This window comes from Thermobia domestica, chromosome 2 (genome assembly GCF_964235325.1).
Source record: "Thermobia domestica chromosome 2, izTheDome1.hap1.1, whole genome shotgun sequence".
Classification (NCBI taxonomy): Eukaryota; Metazoa; Arthropoda; class Insecta; order Zygentoma; family Lepismatidae; genus Thermobia; species Thermobia domestica.
This window is the reverse complement of record NC_137455.1, coordinates 122,584,787-122,601,834: the sequence shown is the minus strand read 5'-3', so window position 1 is coordinate 122,601,834 and position 17,048 is coordinate 122,584,787. Positions and strand designations below refer to the sequence as shown.

General features: G+C 35.7%; 1 protein-coding gene across 7 annotated transcripts in view; it reads right to left on the bottom strand.

Moving 5' to 3' along the window:
• Positions 1 to 17,048, bottom strand: part of dysc (whirlin protein dyschronic) — a 708,896-nt gene that overhangs the window by 263,774 nt on the left and 428,074 nt on the right. For all 7 annotated transcript variants that reach the window (XM_081745580.1, XM_081745584.1, XM_081745585.1 and 4 more), the window contains one exon: positions 911 to 1,098. In XM_081745580.1, the coding sequence (XP_081601706.1) occupies positions 911 to 1,098 (188 nt within the window). The remainder of the gene's footprint in view (positions 1 to 910; positions 1,099 to 17,048) is intronic.

Sequence of the window (17,048 nt, the reverse complement as noted above, 5' to 3'; positions counted from 1 at the left end):
TACTTTGAGGAACAAAGTTTTAAAATGCCATGCAGATTTCAGGATAAATAAGAATATGTAGTATTTTTTCTCGAATTTAATGTGGTTAGAGTTCGACTTATCCAATGGTATTACATGCTCCTAGTAAAGCTTGCTCAAATAGGAAGATAGCTAGATAGGTGAATGGGCCTACAATCTTGTTCTCTTGGTTGGATCCCGATAGTGACTAAAAAATAGAACATTCACGAAAGCAGAGTCACGAGTTAGTGCTGTGATCGAATAGGTTATAGGTGAATTGCCTCCAGTTACAGCTGTTTCTATATTTTTCATTATTTCATCTTCTTTCTTCATTAATCTACATTGTTTATCGTTCTAAGTTAGATTAAGAATACCTACACACCATACCTTTACTTTCTACACCAATATGATGAATGAAGGAGTAGTTTAGATTTAATGGGGGAGGTCAGCATCGAGGTCCAATATGATGATGTATAATGATATGTGTGTATTACTAGACTTCAAACTCGTTGAATATCTGTCGAAGATCGAACATGGAGCCACTGGCAGTAAACACACAAGCTAATCATTGGCGGTAGGTAACGTATCATTGAAAAGTAGTAAATCCTAACACTTGTTCATTGATACATGTAAATTACACCATGCAATTTTTTACATGGTATAAATTGAAAATTGATAATGGAAGTTCAAATATATGTTCAAACTTGCATAATATTTCCTCATGATAGCTCTACAGGAAATCTATAGTCTAAACACATAAAAACATAAATCAACTAGAATCTTGAGTTACTGCACTCCATGAGGAGAAAAAGCACAAAAAAATCAGAAGTATCACATGGGGAACATACATTTCAATCAATGATATTTTAAAAGTAAGATACAGAGAGAGAGAGAGAGAGAGATGACTTCTTACCCAGGACTTCTAAAGCCCTGCGAGGAGTCCCAGTCGAAGTCGTCGTATGCGGTGCAGGAGTGAGGCACTTTGCCTACGTCCCTGACGAGGAGAGTCATTCGCTTATGGTGCTTGAGGAGGTTTACCGCTTCGTCGTGCGTCACGTCCATGAACGATTGGCCATTCACCTCCAGGATCTGGTCCCCGATCTACGAGAAAAAGAAAGCACAAGAAATAAGACCACACTAAAGTACTATATACTATTTACACATACATTTATAAATTCGTTGTGAAGGAAATATAAGTTTATGTTACTTAAAGGAAATATACATATATACATACATACATTACACACACACACACACACACACACACACACACACATATATATATATATATATATATATATATATATATATATATATATATAATTTAAAACAGAAAAATAAAGGATGTACGATATAATACTAAATGCGACTTACGAAGCATATTTTAGCTATATTTTACAATGTTGCCAGTTACACCTCTGAGATGTAACTTAGAGTAACACTCTGATTTCATATTTTTTTCTTATACAGTCACGTGGTTATCGATGATTTCATTTGAAGGAATTAATTTGTGATCTTGACCATATAAAAAGGAAAATGCGTACTCTCTAAAAACAATTTCATGGTTCAAAAACATTGAAATAAAATTATTTCGCTTTCAATACAGTTTTTAGCGGAGGGATCATTATATCGGTACGACAGTAGATCAAATTAAACAGAAGACATTTCCTTACTTTGTTCTGAATATCTCTATTAACAAAAGATAGAGACGAACAGCTGTGTGTCAATTTTCATTTTCTGAAAGCGAAATTCACATGTAGATACTTCTGTGGAACGTTCAGTTTTGTAACGTATTTTTTACATTTTATTTATTGAAATGTAATAATATTAAAAAACTACAGAGGTTGTTCAACCTGCGTTTGGCCGATTTCGTTCCTTCCCCCTCCCGGGAAGAATGGACTCACCCGACCTGGCTCGTGGCGTCCTGCAGTGTTGTGTAGTGGCTTCCTGGGAACGGAGTTGTGAGTGTTGTGTTAAATTTGTTTCCAAATGTGTGAGTTACCGCTCTGTGACCAAAATGCTGCCCAAACTAAGCCGGTTTTGGGAAGGCTATGTTGCGGCTCTTTATGATGCCCACTTTAGTGTTTCTGTCATTAGAAAACAGTGCAAGAAGAATGGTTGCAACATCAGTTTAAGTGGAATAAAAAAATGTTATTAAAAAGTACAAGTGCAACGAAGGTCCACCATTTGGATCACCAACGAAGTTGCCTAGGAAGCGGGAATGCACCAAGGCCACCTCCACCATGCAGAGGAAACTTCGCTAAATGGCAATGCATGAAAGTCCGCCAACACAAAGGTATATGGCTAATCGTCTCGACGTGACTTTAGGGACTGTGAGCCGGACCTTACACCATCAACTCAAGCTGGAAGAAGCCATGAAAGCTCGCGGCCATCTTCTCACGGATGCCCATCAAAAGGAATGAAAGTGTAACGCCCGGAAGCTGTACGAACGGCATCTGGCAAAACAAAGGTGGATGTACGTTGTAACGCTCGATGAAGCATGGATTTACCTTTCCGACTGCGGCAAATCGAGAGCCATCATGTACCGAGAGAAAGGCGCCAAGAACTTCAGAAGATGGGTCCATGTCTGTAAAGAATCCTTCCCAAAAAGGTTCATGGTCGTTACTGGCTACTGTTACCAAGGTAAACTGAAGATTCGTATGGTGACGAAGAACTGCAAAATAAATTCGCAATATTTCCAGGAGCAGATCATGTGACCGATCTACGAGCATGAGATTCCAACAATGTACGGAAATGACGCCAATCTGCTGCGCATTCACATGGACAAGGCCTTATCACATACCTCACGATCGTCTCTCGCATTCTACAGGAAGATGGAGGAGGCAAGTGGTATACATGTGATACCTTTCAATGACATACCTATTAAATCTCCAGATGAAAGTCCTATGGACTATTGTGGATTTGAATTGCTGAAGCGGGCTTTGGGAAAACGGCGTGTGACAACTGTGGAAAGACTTTGGAAAGTTGTGCAAAGGGAATGGGACAAGATTCCCCTCCCTGTTCTTCAGAGAAGCCTATTACAGTGGAAATTACGCTGTCGGGGTATTGTTAGGAACCAAGGGAAACACATCGAGCACTACGGACCTGGCGCCATGGATTCTTCTAAAGTTTTAGGCAAGTCAAAATTGGCCAAATGTAGACTGAACAACCTCTGTATTTTTAGTTTGTTTTGAGTTAAACTTCACCCTTCAGCACCAAGGTTCTATGAGACGTCGAGCCACATGAGTTCTCACCGAGAATCGAAATGAGGTTTCCCATGTCGTACTTTTATGTTGAGTAGTAAAACGTATTGCACAATTCTGTATTTGTTTTTCAAATTATACTTATTAGCGAAAAGTGGCACTATTTTGTAAACCGTAAAGAAGGCATTTAGTAAATAATGAATAATTCTTTCAACAATAGTAGGTTATATTCATGATCTGGTCAAACTTTATTCACCCAACCATATTTTTCTAGTGATAATTGTCTTATTAATAAAGTAAATACGTACTATGTTATCTTAATTGAAAACTTATTTTCAATGCCTTCTTTATCTTTTTTTATTGAAAATGATGTTGTGGAAAACAATTGAGCAAAGCATTGTACGTAGATGATTGAGAAGTGCTGGGATACAACGGGACAAACAATATGTAGAAAATTGTGCATGAGAGAAAATATAAAAGGCTTCAGCTCATTTTGCACCTACTTACAACTAGTTTGTACACTCCGCATTAAAAAAAATTGTGACAGCTAACGCCGTGCAGTTAGGCCACACAATATACAACTTCTTAACTCATAATCGTGTCACGTAAAGAGACCCTCTCTCTCCCCCTTCATTCTTTCCCATACTCCCCCAGAAAGAGAGAGAGAGAGAGAGAAGAGAAGAAGAAAAGGAAAAGGGAGAGCAGATAAAGCTGCAGAATTCAAACGTAGTAAGAAAAGAACTTAACATTATAAAGTTCCATTTCCAGAAATCCAATAGTAATATAGAAATAACGTTTGTTTTTACATATTTTTTCAGAACTATTCGAATATATAGAGGATGCTTTAAACATTCATTATATCACTTTCTTAATGGATAGCATACTCAATTTCAAGTAGAATTCTAGATCTCCAAGACACATTTAGGATAATGTCAAAAGTTTAACACACATGCTTTCTTTCCGCGTGGTTCGATTGCAAATTCGGTAGTGTTCCAAAATATATAGATAACGATAACACGAAAGTGTATACTGCAGATGAATGATGTCTTTGGAATGTCATGGTAATTCCCTTGCCCTTTCCCAACCGGCTTTCGTAAATCGTCTCTATAATGTTTGCTTCCACATTCTTACGCATTGCTTGTCAAGTATTATAAGTCGATTCTTCATAATCACTTTGAAAAAAATTACTTTGGAGTGAACAGGATTTGAACCTGTGTTAGATAACTGTATTTTTCATAAGTCCATTATGTTACCCCTACACTATAGTTTTTATTGTTCATGTGCTTGTCTTTATACAAAAAGTGTACAAGAACCGGACTGACTCCTAGGGTAATACAATACAATAGTTCTTACATACAAGAAAAGGAAAAATGTAATGTACAACAATAATCGCTAAAAATAAAAGTAACAACGAAACGATAAACCTACATCATGAGTTGTTGTGAGTTTTTTTTTACGAGAAGGGAGTAGATTACTGCAACACCACTTCTAAAAACCTACTAAAATACTGCCTGTCCAACTCGGGGGAAAAGATCTTTCAGCGAGTGCGTTTGAAAAAAATCCAAGTAGGTGCGAGCATCCAGCAAAGGCACATGGCGATGGATATAAACAAGTGTACACGCCACTAGAAAAAGCACAGCTTGGTGTTTGGTCTGTGGAAAATAACGGAAACAAAACATAGGATACTGTGAACTGGTGTGGAGGTCGTCGACAAATTCGTCCTAAGAAGGACGTGAGACAGTTCCAGATAGCTGGAGCACACACACACTGATCGTACCGATGGGATAGTGTATCTTCTTTGGCACATCGAGAACACAGTGGGTCAGGAACACGTTTCAGCTCAAATAAACGAGCACGCGTAGGGACTAACTGATGCACCACTTGAAACCATTCAACCTGTAGATATAAAGGTAATATCGGGGCGGAGATATTAGCCCATACCTGTGACCACATAGTCTGAGGATATCGGTGAGGAATTCGGAGAATAATCTGATCGTTATGCAACGAAAGAAGGAAGTTATACAAAGTGCGAGAATTGTGTCCCGTAAGGCAGAGAACCACACCGCCGTATGTCCAATAACGTATTAGTGAAGTAATGTACGTCGGACAACAATCAGAAAAGTTAATAAACGGGGGGCTCACAGGGAATTCATAACTAGGCCAAAAACATCGTATCCATTGCTGTGTGAAGTATTCGTTAATAGCAATTGCAGCATAGAAATCGAGCATAAACAGAGTTTGACATTTCAATCTGAGAATTACGAGACCCAACCCTCCCTGTAAACGGGGAATATAGAGTCCTGCACGTGGAATACGAATATAGAAGCCACGCCATATATTCCATAGGAATAAAGAGTCAAACCGGTTAGCGAACAATTCCGGTAAGGGGAAAATTCGAGCCCGGTACCACAGCTTGAGTGCAATGTAAATATTGATAAAGTGGATACGATGAATTAAATGAAGGCGACAGAAACGCTGGGAAAACAAAAGCTGGCGAATTTGTAACAACAACGGGGACAAAATCTCCTCGAAAAGGGGAGTAGGTTGTAACGTAAACGGGATACCTAGAATCTTAAAGAAAGTGACGTGAGGTACACACGGCACCCCAGGCTCGTTAGCAGGTAAATAAAACCATTGAACTGTAATAGGTTAGTTTTCTGTACATTATACTGTAATCCGGAATAAAGTGCAAAACATTGCCACACTGCAAACACTCGCGTACTATCATGGCATCTGAAATTAGAAGCCAAATATTAGTTACTTTAGCTCTAATCTTTGGAACGAACCGGCTTCTTCCTGTAACGTTATTTGCACCAAAGTGCACAACGAAATTGATTTATTCGACGGCCTAGAGAAATTAGTGCCCACTAATAAAGGAAAAACATACAATCGAGGAAAAAATAGAGAAATAAAACATATTTTGCAGTAATTTCTCCATGGAAGTTCAAAAAACGCAAATAATAATAATAATAATAATAATAATAATAATAATAATAATAATAATAATAATAATAATAATAATAATAATAATAATAACAACAACAACAACAATAATAATAATAATAATAATAATAATAATAATAACCTACATTTTAAAATTGAAAGTAACTTTCTTTGTGGCTCCTTGAACCACCCGACCGATCTCGATCAAATTTTCAACATTGATAAGGTTCGGGTCTGGGAAGCTTTTTTATAATTTCATTTTAACGGTAAAACATAGGGAAAGAAGGAGAGTTGATATATAAAAGTGGATAAAACGTAATAACTCTTGAACCACCAGACCGATCTCTATCAAACTTTCAATATAGATAAGGTTCGGATCTGGGGCGACTTTTATCATTTCAGTTTGACGGTGCAACGTAGGGGCCGGAGAGAGGGTTTTAAAAAAATAAAAATGAAAAACTGAAAATGTCTATTTACTTTGACAATATAACTTTGGGTTGAGGGGAGACAGGAGTTAAAAAATCTTGGTTCGATTCCCCATCAGGTAGTATGATTTTTTGCATAAAATAATGGCTACAAACAGTGATTCATCTTCTGATGGATAACTTACAAGGCATCACTGGCGATAGTTCGAGTAAACAGTGTGGGCGTTCTACATCATACGCTGCAATGATTAGTATGTTTCATATTTATATACGTCCCGCCCATATCTCTCTGTATTAACATTTCCCTATCCTGTCTTTGCATCTTTCACTTCTCCCCCTCTCTCCCTCTCCCCCACACACGCACTTCACTTTCCAAAGTTAAAACGGAGCAAGAGCCCGATATACCTGGTTTGGAGAATTTAATTAACTGGGAACTTCGGCGTCGTATTTTTCGTGCTCTGGGGATAACATCTCCAGTCTTGGTCATCTCTGACAGAAATACTGTTTAAACGTAATGGAATAAGTAAAATATCTTTTTTATCCTCTGGGTTACCGAGTCTCGGTCGACTTACCGGGTCACTACGGATTTGAATCCTCGACCCAGTGGTGGTCTATAACTTAACCAACATCATCCGACTGATACGATGATCCGTTTGAGCTCTTAGCGTGTTCGATCTATCTGTGCAAATTACGTTGTATCCGGAAGAGATTAAATCAATGCTGGATGTTCGGAACAGGTAAATCTTCGGAAAAGACTGAAAAATGGTAAACTCTTTGCTCCTTTGAAAACAAAATTGTATTTATATTCGACACAAAATTTGTTTCCATCCTATAATTTAATGTGTTTTGCTCACGTTGAAATTTGAAACATTCTACATGCATGAGGAACATTCGAACATTTGTAACTTTTCACTAGGATACAGTTTGGACTTTTAATATAGGGTATTTCTGATAGAAATTTAGCAGTGAAATAGCACTCTTCAATTTTCTCTTTCTTTCTTTCTTTCTCTTTTCTTTTCGTTTCGTTTTTCCTTGTTTTGTTTTTTGTTTAGTTTGCATTAGTAGTCTGAAATGGAGGATATGACCAATGCTATTTACTGGGTATACTAGAATATATTTGGATCAGTACATCCAATGAACACTACCAAATTTGCAATCGAACCACGCGGAAAGAAAGCATGTGTGTTAAACTTTTGACATTATCCTAGATGTGTCTCGGAGATCTAGAATTCTACTTGAAATTGAGTATGCTATCCATTATGAAAGTGATATAATGAATGTTTAAAGCATCCTCTAAATATTCGAATAGTTCTGAAAAGACATGTAAAAATAAATATTATTTCTATATGACTGTTCGATTTCTGGAAACGGAACTTTATAATGTTAGGTTCTTTTCTTACTACGTTTGAATTCCACAGCTTTATCTGTTCGCCCTTTTCTTTTTATTCTTCTCTCTCTCTCTCTCTCTCTGCCTCATTTCTGAATCTGTGTGTAATAGGCATTCATTGGTTTGAATTTTTCATTGTGTATGTTTCAGTTTCTCCCTACATCAACCTATGAATCTTATTTCGTCTCACGTTTGTTATTTCATTTTATCGAAACTAATACATGTGCAGTTTGAAATAAGAATTGCGCTCATGTTGTTAGCTAATTTTAGTATGAGAGAGAAGAAAAGAGGAGAAAGAGGGGGGTCTCTTTACCTGATACGATTATAGGATAAGAAGTTGTATATTGGGTGGCCTAACTGCATGGCGTTAGCTGTCGCAATTTTTTTTTGATGCGGAGTGTACATGTGTCTCACTATTCCACTCAACCTAACATAAACAGAAAGTCTACAATAATTACTCACAATCTCTCTTTTTTTTTACTCTTTCACCAATATTTCAACGATCTACATTCTCAGCTTTGCTGTAGTTGGCGCTTGTCCGATTGTTTGGTCAGGGTTCAGTTATGAAAATAAAATACGTTCTTTTTAAAGAATTTGTACTGAAAATGTTAGATTTAATGAAGCATTAACATTTTGTTGATTTACCAAGAACAAAAACTGATGATATTTGCATATTCTATACTTGTATTTTATATCAAGTAATAAGGTACAATTTCCCCGCAGAAGAGATAAAATCAACAGAAGAGAAGTAAAAGAGAATTTATTCAAATCGTTTTCCTGTTAAATTGTGAATCGAAACCTCTACATAATGATATTTTATAGAATATGTTACGCGTTAAAGAAACAAATGAAAAGAATTAAGATATCATATTAAGCAAATTAGCGCGTACTTTATATTTTACACAAATGTTAAGCTCCATACAGTCAAAGCGTAAAGATCAATAGTCTATAATCTTGCTAAAATTCCAATAAAACATCAATAAAAGTTTCATTTCATTAGTTGCAGTAATTTCAAGGTAAATATACAGAATTACACTAGCCACTGGAAAAAATGAAAATTTAAAGGAGTATATACATAATAAAGTAGAAAGATTTTCCTTTGGAATTTGATTGATTATTTATTAAGGCGAATTGAAGGTTCGGAAACTTCTGTTTTTGGAGAACAAAAGTACAATTTATTAATTGACTATAAAACTAGTAAATAGTAAAAGGGTTACAGCTCATAATGGAAGTAATAGTTATAGGGTGAACATGTATCAAACAAGATCTATATTGGTAAAATCATTATATGTTGAGGTAGATGATAAAATTCGGACAGTAGTCTTTTGTTTAGCGAGCTTTCTATATTGTAGAAGTAGTAATGAACTTTAAATTTTTGTTTATATCATTAAAAGTAGTTATATTTCAGCACGTCCAGTCTACAAATGATAAATTTTAATACTTGAATTTCGCATTCGTTTAATATATGTACAAATATACTAGAGGTAGAAAAGGTACCAAGATTTTCGAAATTTTCTAGTGTAATTTACATCTTTATGTAATATATAGCCTAGTACTGTTAATACCAGACAACTACTTTTTGGATAATACCGGAGAAGTGATGGATAGTAGTTGAACCTACTAACTACATAGTTTAATCAAACGTGCACGGAGCCAAAAAGTATTAAAGCACTCAAAGATAGTGTACAATATCTACACCAGAAAGTATTCTTAAAGATAGGCTAACACTTATTACGAGGTGAACATATTTAAAATGGACCTAAATATGAGGCAATTTAATAAATTAGCACTTATACTTATTGTGGATAGCTGAAATTGGGAGATTGCTTCAGCAGGGACAGAAACGTGTAGTGGCAAGAATTTTTATTATAAATTTATGAAATAGCATCCAGAACTGACATCACGAACTATAGTCTATCGATCGTTAACAAACAATTATAAATAGTATACATTAGAGATCTGTTTTGCTAAATTGATTAGCGTACACAGGTTTGGAGCAGATTCGATTCCTAGTGAGAACCATATTCTGATTCAACATTTAGGAATAGTTCCATGCCTCATATAACCTCTATGTTGAAAGGGATATTAAGCTTCGAACTAACTAACCAAATAATAGTTATTAAAATTATTTCTGCAATTTAAAACATTATTTTTTAGAAAATATACAAACATATCTGTATAACTGTATGGCTTAAATATTGTAACTCTTATTTACCTACAAAACGCTATAGTATATTTACTATTTTCTACCTTCTGCCTATGACAATACAGTAGCAGACAAAATCGTTAGTTTCAACAGAAACCGGAACATCCATGAAATCTGACTCCTATCGACCCTTAGTTCTGGATTCGCAAACAGCTAGATCCATCCTACTATTGGGTTTTCAGTACTAAGCAGTAGGAACAAGTTGTGGCTAATTTTTCTCCCTTTTTCTCGCTTCCCAACATGAATCGAGTTGTCATTTGACATAAATTTCCTACAAGTTTCCCAGGAGAACATCCCTACGTCTAACACGTAACCAGAATAAAGGAGACTCATAATTCAATAAATCCCCATGGACTAAACTAGTGTGAAATATAAATGGGATAATTTAATAGCGTCTTTTTTGTTCATAGATGCTCCGACAGCAGGTGTAAAACAAATGATGAACGCTACCATCGCCTCCTGCATTTTTGGAGAAGTTACTTTCAATGGACACTTTTATGCCTTCTTCATTGGGTTCATTGATGTTCCAAAATATAAAGAGTAGCGATGTTGTATAAGGATTTGCAAGAAATAAAGAAGATGGAATATGCTGCCGCGTGTTTAGGTGACCGACATACAGAGGTAAATTTAACATTAATAGCTTAGGAACAAGGTAGCTTCAATGCAACAAAATTCCAACATAGAAAGCTGGCCAACTTACAGAGTAATAAGGAATGTATGCCTTGTGAGCAAATGAATGAGATTGAATGTTTCAGTTTAACGTCCCATGATTATGTCCTGCGGGGCTAAGGGAGACGATGATAAAGGAATGATGATGGGAGAATTGGTATAATAAAAATATGCGAGGAAACGATAGTAGCCAGAGAAACCCCACGAACACGATGTTGTTTACCACAAACTTACTTGGATGAGGATCAAACCAGGGATCTTGCGCACCAAAGAGGCCTTGCCCCTTATGCCTTGTTAGAAAATGCAGATTTAACAAAATGAGAGTAACTTAAGCACGTGGTCAATTTAGAGAAGTGGCCAAATAAACAGTTTTAACTATATATCCAACTCTTAAACACATCATTTTCATTCAGCTTTCTCGCGTTTTCGTTTTTTAAATAACTTATACTAATATTTTCTCTGGTTTACTACTATTTATAGTTCTTCATAATCTCTTCATAGGAAAGTTAATTTTTAAAATCTAATTTGATATACATGGATTATTAAAATGTATACAAATGTCGAACTCAGGAGACCCAATTGCCCTTCCCTGGAGCCTCAAATGACACCCCTGCTGCCAACTGGCCTGTATTTTATTCGTAGGATCGGAGATATTGCTGCTACTTTTATTAAGGCAAACCTATATCAAATATTATATTGATAGTAATTGTAAGTTCAATAAAGCATTTAGCTGGGCAAATTGAGATCTGAGAAATCATCTCAATAGTGAGGGTTTGATGGAACTATTGAAAAAATAAGAACCGACTAAATTTTAGAAATATTGATAGTTGGCCATCAAGTAGTTTATTCCATATATGTCTCAATTAAGTTTAGCAATCCCATAATATTTTCAGTAATTTGTGATAGCAACATATTACGGGAGATGAACAAGGATCCATTTGTATTCAATAGATAATTGAAAGTTTTAAACCTAATGAAAGCTTCGTGGGGTTCTATACAGCTACGGCAACTGGTGAAGCTATAGCACCAATTACTGAAGACGTTTCCTTACCACTTCAACTACCTATGTCAAACCTAAGAGGGTAATGCTACGATGAAACAAGCATTACAAGCTATTGAAAGAAATGTGTTCAGCCTGTTATTATGGAAAATAGCCACTTTTACGGTGTGCACACTATAGTGCCTAATGTGTAAATTTTGATTATGAAGAATAGTGTTGATGCATCACAGTCAAAAGTATAACGCAGTGCAATAAGTTTCATAATATGTTCATTCAGACTGCCAAAGCAAAAGCTAAATTTCATGGTATTCAGTAAATATTGCATGTGTTCTTTTGACAAATATCTCAAAGATATGTCAAGTGTGTCCAACTCGGTGGCTGTATAGAAAATTTAAGACTAAAAAAGCTATAAGAACGTACCAAATAATACTACAAACGCTAGAGAAGTTAAGATAAGCATAATTTCAGAAAAATGAGCTACTTATCTCAGCTACATTATGGCTCTTGAATTGCTATCCTATCTTCAATTACTTAATTAAATATATATTAATATATATATATATATATATATATATATATATATATATATATATATATATATATAATATAATATAATTAAATACTAGGAATGCAATGGATGTACCCGATTGCAATGAAATGAGCTGAGCGAGCTTAAACTACGTAATCATTCCTGGCCATTATGCAATAATAAATGCCATTTTTAATTATTGACAAAAAAATCGCGTGAAAACTTTTTCCCCATGTTAAGTCTATGCAAGCGTTTTTCGGTGATTATTCCTCGATGGTACATCGGATTTTTGATTTCGACCTATGTTGTCACTCAGCACGACATACTCTATCAGCGTGCTAAGTTTGGTTGAGATCGGCCAAACGGTCTAGGAGGAAGCGTTTTTCGGTCATTATTCCTCGATGGTACATCGGATTTTTGATTTCGACCTATGTTGTCACTCAGCACGACATACTCTATCAGCGTGCTAAGTTTGGTTGAGATCGGCCAAACGGTCTAGGAGGAGTTCGCGGACAACCAAACGGCTAACCCGAGTATAAGAGCTTCGCTTCGCTCAGCTCAATTAAAGCCTTGAAGAAATAAATTTAGTTTCAAAATGGGTACACTTCGAGTGCTGTTGGATTTTTCCGGATTCAGAAAGAATTTTCAATGCTTTTCGCGGCTTGAAAATGCATTTGCGTTCTGCAATGATCCAGAAGAGATTAAATGTGGGAGTTCGTTATCCCATTAAGAAATCCCACAGAGTGTTGATTTTAAAAAGTTGTAATTTTATTTCGAAGAAGGATACTGGTACTGATAATTGTTTGGTACTGATAATTGAGAAGTGAGATTGAGAACTTAGGCTAGATGACTACCATTTGGTCTTTCGGTAAGATGATTGGTCCTTTCCTATTTTGACATGAATAACGTTTTTGTTTTCGGGTAAAATAACCAGTTTTGTAGAATGATTATGGTAGGCCTTATGGATTGTACGTGCTTACAAAGGCGAACTTTGGATTTTATTTCGGGAAGGAGTGATATTTTTACAGAACGTGTTTCCCTAGAGAATGTTTTTTTCTGATATAACAATCTAATACTCTGAACGTCCTTTTCGTATTTTGGGGTAAAGGGGAACACATATACAGTATATCTGCCACACACCTCACGTTCGACTCTGTGTACTTGTATCCAGGGATGAATTCAGGGGGTAGCCCGGGGGGGAATTTTCCCCTGAAGAAAATTTATTCCTTCCCGGAGAAACTCCCAAAATTTCAGTCACAAAATGTAGAAATTACTTCACCCAATTATTTGCTTTTCTTTCCGTGCACGTGCAGACGAAATCCGATCTCTCAATATATGTAGATATAAATGACGCAGACACATTCTATATAAATACTAAACATGTAACATCTAAGATAGAATACCAAATAGTCAATAAAACCTGTATTTCTTAACGCTATGACCGAGTTTGGCAGAACATGAAATTGCCAACTGTTGAAGAAAGGTTTGTATTTTAGTAGGTACTATATTCTCGCCCTATACAGTACCGGTATTGTATGTATATTAGTAGGTAGCACTAGCAGAGATTAAGATAGGAAAGGAAAGATAGGGAAGATCTTTCGATCATTCCATATGATCTCTGATGTCAGCAGACTTCAGTTCTTGAATATGTACAGTTCTTGCATTATTTGAAATAAAGCGCCTAAATCCCATTTCTCGCATCGGAAATAACAGACGTAAATGTGTTTTACGATTGTTAAAGTAAACACACCTTTCTTTAACTAAAAATAAGTCAGTTAAAGGGTGAGATTCAGAGGGACCAGGGAGGAATAGTTATCCCTCCTGGGTTAGAGATTTATATAGAATTTATCAATATAATAGTAGTATATAAGTGAAAGATTGCTATTGAAGGTTACGAAGATCCTGCTCACTGCCGTGCCATGGCGGAGGGGTAAGCGGGGCGACGGCCCCGGGCGCCGAAGTAAGGAGCGCAAAATTCGGAAGGGAAAGAGAAAAGAGAGGAATAAAACACATGTGCACATGTGGGCATATGCACATATATAAAATGAAAGGAAAAAGTACTAAAAAGTGCTCAAAATCACGGAAGAGCAGGGTTTACTTTTTAAAATTTTCTCACCTTTTGCGGCTGGTCTTTCGACCTCACTCATATGTACGGGGGTGCCGTCGTATACTCTCGCCCTAAGCGTTGATTTTCCACGATACGGCACTAATCTACTGATGATTTCGTAAACTAAACTATTGATGTATATGCAGTGAAGAAACCAAGGCTAATATGCTTGATGTAGAATCAGAAGTGTGAGAAAGAATGATAACTTTTTGTTAAGATATTCCTATGTATGTTTGTTTTAGGACAAAAAATATTTGAGTTAATTTAAATCTTTTTAAAAACTTCTACATTAGTATTACCTGACCAGCGAACGAGTGCGGGCGGCCGGTTTTGGAACTAAAATGCAAGCAGCAGTATTTCTAACCGGATTACTTGTAATCAATCTATCACAGTTCTTTTTGTCCTGTTCGTAATAAACCACTTCACGCACATACTCAAGTCAAGGGAAGATTCAGGGAAAGGGGGGCGATCGGGGCGATTGGCCCCCAGAATAGGATATTTTTTTATTTTAAAAATAAAACCTAAGAATTTTCACCTTTGTATTATAAATGTAAAATAAAACCTAAAATAGGTAGGCCTTACTTTTTTTTTTTGTTTTACTGTCAGAAGTCAAATATTTAATAAATTGCAAGAAATTACTTACATTGGCGTTCTTGCTATTAAAATAAAAATGTCCACCTTCGAAATCGCAGGTGGCCATTTCTGTTCTAGAAATTGCACACAATAGCTACTTCTCCTTTTCTAAAGTTATTTTACTTTTTTTTGCAATAAACTCTTAATTTGATTTGACTTCGAACGACCACCGTCCAAACATTCAGCCTTTATCCGCCCTTGGCTCAAGTTAAGAGAAACAGTTTCAAAAGTTATTGAAGTTATTTGCAGAACATCTTAAGTAACAAGCAGAAAACATCAACAACAAAAAATATAACTCCATATTAACTTGCGAACAAACTAACGAGAGCAGCGTTTTACAGGTTGCTCCTGTTTTATAATGACATCGAATAAAACGTAATCAATTTTTATACAATCCTTTTAATACACGGTAGAAGCTCATTGAATTGTCAATTGTGCTATGTTGTTCTTAAATTGGTAATTCCCATTCACATATCCCTATTCACAATACATCTCCATTACTGCAGGAATGGTTCACTACAATCACATAACTTACGGCGTTCTTTATTAAGCGGAAAGAGATTAGGCTATGCATAACATCTAAACCAGCGTTTCCCAACCTTTTTCAACTTGCGGCACACTACAGGTGTTACTTGGATTCTCGCGGCACACCTATAGATATTATTATTTGTAAATGTAAAACACAGTGGTATTTTTTCTGTGATTACTGATCTCCTTCTCACAGAGAAGAAAGCTCTATCACTGGTTTTTCCCCGTGGTAAATCGTTATGTTTATTTTACATTCTAATTTAAAAATAGAAAACAATTGCACTGAAATATTTGACTCAGGTTTTTAAAAATACGCTTTCTTTTTAAAATCTGTATCCAACCTTTTACTAAAAAGGAAATCACTAAATAACGAACAAACAAACAAATCTCTTTTACTTTTAAAACACAAATGTAAGTAATTTATCAAAAGGATTGAATGTTATTTTAAATTTTCAAGTTACAAAATAGTCTGCAACAATAAAGAAGCAATAATGGTCATAACAATGATAACAAATACTTTTTTCAACATTAGAAATGTACAGAATAGTAACCCGGTATGAAACAAAATTGTAGATTCATAGTAGAGTTTCATAGTAATGTGAAATACAAATATACATTTTTCCCTACGTTTTGCAATTTGATTGCTATAAAATCAATAATTTTGTTTCGATTCCTCGCGGCACACCAGTGCGCCGCGGCACACCGGTTGGGAAACGCTGATCTAAACTGCAACTTTTAAAAACAGTTGGATACACTGCAGAGTGAAACTCTCCGCTCCCCTGTCTCACCGCGCTTGCCAAGAAACTGATGTAAACACAACAGCAGCGCCATCCTCCCAAATCGCACTGCTACCCTGGTCAGGTAATAACAAACAGTAACTACTGAATATAGAAAATAATAACAAAAATAGCTACTGTAAATAGGAGTTAAAGTTTAGTCTAAAATATTTTTGCCAGTCTTTCTTTAATGTTGTAGATAAAATTAAACGATTGTTTTTTTTTTAAATTATAATCTCTCATTGAATATTTATCAACATTTAGTCTCAATATTAGGTAAGATGTGCATGTCAATGGAATTGTTAAATATGCTGCTTTCTTGCAAAAATACAGAAAAACAACCCTCCCCCCGAGGAGTTCACATTCCCCCCCGGGTGAAAATGTCGGAATTCAACACTGCTTGTATTCTTACGATTGAAACCTTTTTTTTTTTTTTTTTTTTTTTTTTTTACACTACATGAGTTACGATGAATCTTGTTTGAAGCTTTGTTTGAAGCTAGATTATAATTGGCAGTAATTTCACAATTGTTTCCTTATGTTGCAATAAAGTTGACTAATATCACAATATTATCATTTTCTTACTGATTTTGTGATACATATATATTGCCATAGTTGTAGCTGTTTTGTATATCTAATCTAATTAAT